General features: G+C 39.1%; 1 protein-coding gene across 1 annotated transcript in view; it reads right to left on the bottom strand.

Moving 5' to 3' along the window:
- The window catches only part of trpm5 (transient receptor potential cation channel, subfamily M, member 5), a 41,456-nt gene extending 32,707 nt beyond the window's left edge, over positions 1–8,749 (bottom strand). Inside the window, 6 exon segments of the mRNA XM_042487393.1 lie at positions 894–1,071; positions 1,175–1,350; positions 2,206–2,386; positions 2,481–2,637; positions 5,412–5,479; positions 8,710–8,749. Of these exon segments, the coding sequence (XP_042343327.1) occupies positions 894–1,071; positions 1,175–1,350; positions 2,206–2,386; positions 2,481–2,637; positions 5,412–5,479; positions 8,710–8,736 (787 nt within the window). The 5' untranslated portion in view covers positions 8,737–8,749.

Genomic DNA, 8,749 nt, shown 5'->3' with positions numbered 1-8,749 from the left:
GAGGAGATTTAAACCAGTAAAAAAAAATCTAAATAAAGCAGTTTCATGCAAAAAAAAATAAAAAAAAAAAACAAAAAAAAAAAAACGGGCTGCTCACCCAGCACCTGCTTATCTGTGCTTACCTTTTCTCACCGATAAGTTAACATCGGGACACTGAAGCTGAATTATCAGCAAAGGTCTCTTCTTCTCCAATACAAACAGATTCATGGGTTTAACTGTCAAAACAGCTGATTAAAGCAATTTCACGATAAAAATCTGTATTTTTCTAATGCGGTTTGGCTTGTTAAGCAGGGGCTGTTTACTATGGTGGCAAATAGGAAAATGCAAATGACCCTATGGGGAGCCAGTGTTTGTTTTTTTCATTCTGGGCTGTGGTAGAATTTTTTTTGTTTGTTTTTTTAATTTAAATTTTTATTTCGAACTTACCAAATAAAACGGGAGAAAAAAAATGCCAGAATACCCATCAGAGATAGTCACTAAACAACAAAAAGTATTCAAGTATTTCATGTCTTAGAAGGAGTAGGAAGAAGTGGATACTAATCAAATCCTACCCCGTTTTGTTTAAATGTTATCCAAAAAAAAAAAAGAAAAGAAAAGAAAAACTTAATTTAAAACATGAATATTCCCAATTTCTGCATGGTGGTACAACATAGTGGACTCCATGGACCAGGACCCGCTCCCTATGTAGATATAAATGGGCCATTCTAGGGTAACAAAACTATTCTTATTTTCAGTTGATCATACACGAAAGAAAACATATTTATCAGATTATATTCAATTTCTGCCAATATATGCCCCTAAATCCTACACACTGGGCCTTTAATATGACTTCAATAGATATTAAAGTAGCTGATTCCACTTCCAAATCCTGGCTGTGACCTTCAGAGCTTTACCTCCGTAACCAGTACGCTGAAGGGAGATGTGCTTGAGCAGCTTCACCCTCATTTCACTGGTGGCTCCTGGTTTGTTCGGATCCTCCTCCACCAGCACAAAGTGGGAATGGTTGCTGTCCAGGGAATACACAGACCCGTGAGGCAGGTCCTGTGGTTTGTACACAACAGGCTCATCCACCTTGAGGACATGAATACAAGAATGCAGAAAAGCAGGAAGACAGCATGTAAATCTTTGCTTGTTGCTGCTATTATCACGAGCTCCATATTGTCTGTATAGAAACCTTGGCGTAGTGGCTGGTGAGCAGCGCCTCTCGGTTGTGGATCATGTTCCAGGGTGCGATGCCAATGGCCACGACACGAACTTTAGAAGAGGTGCTGGCCAGCGAGTGATCCCTCACCGCCCGGCCCAAGTTCTTTGTGATGCCAAAGCGAAGGCCGTTAGTCAAAATCCATGCCCCTAGACAACAGAGGAGCAGTGTATATGCATGTGTCAACTTTCACTTCACTGCACCACAGTCCTGAATAAAATGTATACTTTTACTCCACTACATTTTCCCACATGCATGTTAGTTACTTGCTACTAAACAGGGAAGGAGCTGAGGAAGGGATGAATGAAGGAATAGGAGGGGAAGAAATATTGGATTTTGATCTTTAAATCCTTTAAATTGTGAAGCAGACCTTGTTTTTTTTCATGTGAAAGTTAAAAAAAATCCATTTTCAAGGTGCTGCACGTTACCAAGAAATAAACTTCACGATTCTCCAAATTCTGAGCACTCGCTTTTTAAATAACATAATTTACTTACGATTTAATTTTAATATTTTTTATTCTTCCTTTATGTTAATTGTTTTGCACTAAAACACCAAGTGAAATTCCTTGTATATGTAAATATACTTGGCAATAAAACCGGATTCTGATTGTTTTTTTTTTTTCAAGGTCTTCCAGGTAGTTACATTTCTGAGAGCTGAATTCAAGTAATTCAAACACCTCAAGCACCTACTAAGAACCCTGTTTTGATTATGATAATAAGGTTATTGCCTTATACTTCTATACTTTGAAACAGACTGTACTTTTTTGTGTTTGCCTCTTTTCATTTGTGAGTTGTCATTTTTTGTCTATTTACTTATCCCATCATCCCTCCCAAGCTTTGAGTCAAGAAAATATTTTAGACTTCATACATCTCAATGTAAGGCAGGATTTTGATGTGTTTATAGTGATTCTGCTGCCAGCCAACAGAGGGCAACAGAGAACCAATTTCTTTATCATTTGCTGATTTCAAAAAGCCAAGGCCAGTTTTTGCCCCTCGGTTGTAACCTGTGCTCTGTGCAGCCTTCACAAGTCCTTTTCTTAGAGTGTCCCTGAGCCACGGCTTCATCTGAGCCACCTCATCTCCTCCCACCAGTGCCACCACCAGGTGTGGGGGAGCGAGGCCCCAGTCCTCTGTCAGCATCTGGTAGATGAGCACTGGGTCTGTGTTGCTGCGCACCCTCACAAACTTGATATAAAAAGACACAAGTTGAAATGTCATTATTCCGCATACTCTTCCAACGCTGTTATGTAACCTTCTGTATCTGTTATGCTGGTTTCACCTTTCCTCTTGTCTTCGTCGGGCCAACAAAGTCAATGTCGCCCACTCTTCCAGCTGCCCAGTGACTCTTCTCCCTCTTCATTCTGCTGGCAAGACCTCTGGCTACATTTTCCAGCGTCTCATCCACTGTAGAGCAGCAGGAGCAGCCCAGCAGGATGCTGAGAGAAACACACATTCAGTGGAAATGTATCTTCCATCATACAGTCTCTTCTACCAACACACAACAGTGAAAAACCTGTGTCGTAGCCCGATCTCTGATCTACTGCTCACCTGGAACATCCCTCTCACTGTGTTCCTTATAAAAATGCACCGAGACGATTCTCTCCTCCCGCTCTCCCGTCGTGTAGCAAGCATTTAAATGAGACTGTGGAGAATCCCGGGCAATCTTCAAACGCAAACTTCAGACTCACCTCTTACCTCCACAGCTTTTTAGTCTGCACCTTTTGTTTTTAAATACAAAGATGGAATATGTCCTGCAGCGCTAAGTTTAACCTCCTGCAAAAAGTTGTGGATTCGTCTGCCAGGAGGTCACTGAGTTGTTCTGTTTGCTTGTTTGGGTGTTACACAAGCCACTCAAAAAATTTCAATGATGTTTACAGGAGAGGGAAGCCATGAGCCAAGGACGAACGCCACCATGGAATTATTTATTAACCCTTTAGGGTCATAAATTAACAGTAAGGCAGTGATTCCAGGAAATCTTCTGTTTCTGTCTGCATAAGATTTTGCTGTTTTTCTGTTTTGTTGTTGCAAAATACACTTTCTACCATGATTCTTACAGCTATTGTCACCATTATTCCTAACTGACATATTAGGTACCATTTTTGATATGCTACATGATTTTTTTTATATATAATTGGACATAACTCACTAATCTATGCTGTAGGCTACTATAACCATCTGCTTTCATCCTATGACCTGCCAGCATACGGAGCACACCCCCAGTGTCCAGCCCAAGGAAATACATCTCTCTACTGATGGATATACATGCGAATGCAGAAATGGCAAAAGACAAAATTCATTTTGAAATGTTTTTGCCATCCAGTCTTGTAGAATATACACATGGAGAAATATGGAGTCAAAAACAACACCAATACTGCATGGCAGCAAATAAAGCAGAAAATTGGCCTGTCAGATATGTACCCAGTTTTGTGAAATATGTTTTCTAAAGATGTAGAATCCACTATGCATGCACTCACAATAAGCATGCTTCTAATGTTAACTTTTTGACTTATATACTTATATATTTTTGACTTTTTACTAAAATATGTATATAGAGCTGTACTACATTCATCAATCTGTTCGCTAATTTGTTTTTATTGCACTTTCAGTGGCCACTGCATATGGTCTGTCTGAAATCTGCTGCAAAAGTTGTTTTTTCAACATACTTGAGACAAAAAAACAAAACAAAATGGGAGGATCTTTAAAAATACGTCAGAGAATAGGAGAGTCTCATACGAATGAACAGACTACTGGTTCACTCGCATACATACACCAAGCTGTGTGGAAACAAGGCGTAAAGGGACTTGATGTGAAATTCAGAGTGTATGAGTTGTCTGGACACACGTCTTAACGTGGAGGTGCCTCATCTTGCAGCTAACGGTGCTAACCCCATAACAACCCTAAACAACAGCAACAGTGCTGACAGAGCTGATGGTGATAACCGGGGGAACAGAAGCTTGAGTGCTACACTTTCACATCAATGCCATGCAGATGTCAGCAGTTACAGCCATATGAGTACACTGCATATCGGTGGATGAGCTAGCTAGTGGGACACCAGCCCATTAGCAATCCAAACTCAGTGCACACAGTACTTTCGTCATGTGAGTGTGACGCCAAAACCCGCCTTCTGTGATGAATTGGAAAGCGGTTGGATGGCATCAGATGAGAATGTGATGTTGTTATCATATGCCAGTGGACGGCTGGATGGCACCGAGCGCGACAACATGCAACACGCACAGACAGCGTCACTTGAGAACATGGCTGGATGGAACTGGTCACGTGCACATGAAACACTGAAGGACTGCGTCAGGTTATAACGCTGCAGTTAACAATGTAATTCAAGTTCAAGTGCACTTATAGGGCACCTTACCCTGTGCCTCTTTTGCCTAAACCTAACCATCTGCGTCTTTGTTGCTTTATCCTAACCACTGTGACAGTCCTGCTGTTGTGTAAACATAAGGACCGTGCTGCATCATCTAACGCCATCCAGAAGCATAAACAGCTGAGGCAGAAGGGTACCTAAAACGTCAGAAGTAGATGCAGAAGGTCACTGACAGGGCGGCACCATGTGACAAGCTGGGGTGAAAACATGTTGGGGATACACACATGCACTGATAAACATGTGCAGCCAGACCATTTCACCACAGCAAACCACAGAAAAGGTCACATTACAACACACACAGAGGAGAGATATCTTATGACAAATAGAGGTTTACAGCTGTATTAATGCACTGAATGTTGCACGCAAAACTTTTAAAATTCCCTACACATCTTCTACTGTTAAGAGAAATTAATTTGAGTGATTTTGCCTTGCTGGAGGTATCACGCTCTGTGGTTTGGCTGCTTTGTCATAATCTGCCGTATCAAGAATGCAGCACTTTGCTCTCAGTATTTAACAGAAAGCATTCTTTTCTACAGCAAGGGAATTATGACCATCTCTCATGAATAATTTAACCTGAAAACTGTACTTGGAGTTAGTTAAGGCTTCTCAGTCTAGTACTAATGTGTGCTTCCTCATCCGCTCATGGCGCCTGTTGACCGCAAGTCTAATCTGATTGCTTGCAAATGATCCAGTAGAGAATTTTGTTATCATAAAAACTGAACGGCGCTGTAATTTGTTTCAGATAAGAGCAAACTGTCATATATGTACTGAACTTCATGTGGAGGGAAGAGGTGTCCTTTATCTGTCCATTTGTCTTTGACTTCAACACACCTGTGCTCCTCGGACCACTCCAGCACGTCTCCACATCGCAGACACCGTGTCTGTGGCTGCAGCGTTCCCTGCAAACAAATGCACACACAGATATTATGTCCATTTCCGTCTAAATCCACTGTGACTCACTCACAGAGGGGAAGGCTCGTAGAAGCACTTGTGGTCAATGCAAAGTTTGCAGAATTTTCATCCTCGCTTCATATGCAAAGTGCTTCCTGCACGATGTTTGAACTAGAAACACACAAAACTCTCCTGAAACCGAGAAAACTGGGCCACAATCTCCAAACATAAAACCTCCTCTGATATTTTGTCAAGTGCATATGATGTATTTACGTTTTATTGAGCAGTGTGGAATGTGCTTTTGACACTATGACTCGGTTTATACGTAGTGATTGTTGTACAGTGAAAACAGCCACAGTCTGTTTATATCTGAATGGTTATTTTCATAGGAATAAATGACACCGAGTTCAGGAAGGAAACTCATTCATTATTGATAAGATTATCCCTTTGCCTGAGTAAACACGGACTTTTATCAGGCAGCCTTATTTGCGTGGGCTGTTGGTGAAAGATGATTAGAACAAAAAATGCAGCACAAGCGCATATTTCTTTCACAGAAAGCCTCCGCGTGTACCTTGAATTAAGAAGAGGGTTTTTCATAGAATTGTGGTGTAATGGTTAACACACACACACACACCGAGAGTCAATTTGTGTTTAGCCATCTGTTTTAATGTAAGTGAGCAGCTTGTTTTGAAGGCCTTTATTTGACTACAGGTCTGGATCAGGGAGAGAAAAGACTATTGGTTATGCAAACAGGACGATTTGTATGCAAAGGTACGCACACCGGCACCCTTACGCACACACACAAGCACACACGCTTTACATCTTGCTTGAAGTCTGGCATAATGAACTTCCCTTTTCTCGAGCTGAAGAGATGATGATTCGGGATGTTTTGATCTATTTCTGTACATTAGAAGACAGCAAACACACAGCTGCAGTATATGTGTAAAACTGTGGGGCCCCTTTAGACACGTGCAGAGACCTCCTTCAGAGGTCTGGTGGTATTAATGAGATAAAAGAAATAAGTTTCTCAATCAATATTTGTTTTTCAACCTGAATTTTGCATCCCCCAAAAGTATTGTCACGGGGAGGAAAATCGATCTTTTGCTTTCGGCGAAAGCAAAGCATGGAAAAATTATTTATATAGCGCATTCGTACCCAAAGGCAACTGAAAGTACTTTACACATTATGCAGGTAAAAATAAAAGAAACTAATGATAAAAACAATAAAAACAAACATGCAAAAGAACAAAATCAAAAAAGGCAAAAGCAAAAAATAAAAAACCTCCTACTGAACTAAGAATCAAAAGCACACAGAGTAAAAGCAATAAAACAAAAAAAAAAAATACATTTGAAAGAAAATGAATTAAAAGCAGCAGCAAACAGGTAGGCCTTCATATGGGATTTGAAAGAAGTCAACACTGTCTCAAGTCTTTGCTCTTCAGGCAGTTTGTTCCACATTCAAACAGCACAGACGCTCCAGGCAGCTCGCCCGTGCTTTGGTTTTGACTCGGGGAACAACGAGAACCAGCCGACCTGGGTCACAAGATCTAATCTTGGACCTAAATTGTTCAGTGATTTATGGACAAGTGGTATAACTTTACCATAAACCAAGACAGGAAGGATATAGCACAAAAAAGTGTTGCTCTCTGATATAAGTATGCATTTAGATAACATATGGATTACTTTATAGGGATTAAAGGATGTTCCAAACTTCTAATTTATCTTAAGTTTAAACAAAGTTTAAAGTGTGCACAAAAAAATGAAACAAAACACACACAAAAAAAAACAAAAAAACATAGATAGTCAGGATTGAGCATTGTTTAACTGATAAACTGCTGTTCCAAACTATTAATTTCCCTGATGTTTAAACAGAGGTTTAAAGTTAAACTCATATATAAAAATTAAAAAAAAAACAGAAAACAGCCAGGATTGAGCATAATCAAATAAAATATAAACTTAAACATTGTCAAAAAATGTGTAATATTATGAGAGCCATTTGAAACTGCAATAACTGAATCATATTTTAAATACCTCTTAAATGTGTGGCACTTTGCGTCGCTGTTCATTATAAACACGACACATTTTACTTCAAACCATTATGGGTGGGAACCACCAGAGGCCTCCTGATCTAACATTATCATATATATTATTGTGATTTTTAAATGTTTTGTGATATGCCAAGCATTGTGTGATAGCATTTGCTGTGATTTATTACCTGTTTTCAACTGTAAATTAGGGAAAAACTTTATCAACATCGTTTTTCTAATCCAACAAGATTTAGTTTTTAGTCTGTTTATCTCACTTCAATCACTTTATTGCAACTGATATTTTTTATAATAGCAGGTTAGCAAAGGTTTAATATGTATTTGCAATATTAATAAATGCAAAAATTTAAAAAAAAGATACTTGCCGTCTGTGTATCGCCATGCAAAATACTTTGGTATGTTTTCTCTCCCACCTTTAGTTTAAGGAATGCTCCTATTAATTAAATTCCCTGACATTTAAACAGAGGCTTAAAGTTAGACTAGTATTAAGTAAGAAAAGTCTCAGAAAACATTTAGAATTCAGCACAATTTAACCTAAACATTGTTCAAAAAAATTACCATGAATTCTGAACATTGCACATCAAACATGACAACAACTCACTAAATTAAAATAACAAGTAACATTTACTGAAAATCATATTCCTCAGGAACATAAATCTGGAATTGGATGAACAAAACTCCATGAAGTAGTAAGTGGTAGTCAATTATGAATTCGACATACTAGTACCTTTGGTGCCAACAAGCGAAAGTAGCAACATTTTATCCACTAATCGACTAATCGCATCACAAATTGGCATAAAGGAGAAATGTATTAAATATGTGTCTATGTTTGTCACACTTGTGAAGAAGTCCTGTCGGGACATAAGGACGTCTCTTAAGGCTGTTATGGCAAAGACAAACCCCAAATCTCCTGTTTCCTCTTCAGGTCAAACTCTTTAACTGTGTAATTACATCCTACAGTTGTGAAATTGTATGAAATTCTCCATTATAGAACATATTAAACATTTAATGATATTGCTTTATCACGTTTGACATGCAATGTAGACGTGAGCCATGAGACACACTGCTTCATGTGAAAAAGTTGGTGCACAATATTCTTATTTACCAGAAATAGTGTTTTCACCTGATCAAACACAGACATTTCCTACAATAACACACAGAAAATAAAGCAGGTGTTGCAGTGTTCATACTCACCAGAGGTGTGCCTTGTCTCTCCTGCATGACTCAAGTGAAC

This window comes from Plectropomus leopardus, chromosome 1 (assembly GCF_008729295.1).
Source record: "Plectropomus leopardus isolate mb chromosome 1, YSFRI_Pleo_2.0, whole genome shotgun sequence".
Lineage (NCBI taxonomy): Eukaryota > Metazoa > Chordata > Actinopteri > Perciformes > Serranidae > Plectropomus > Plectropomus leopardus.
This window is presented reverse-complemented; position numbering and strand designations above follow the sequence as displayed.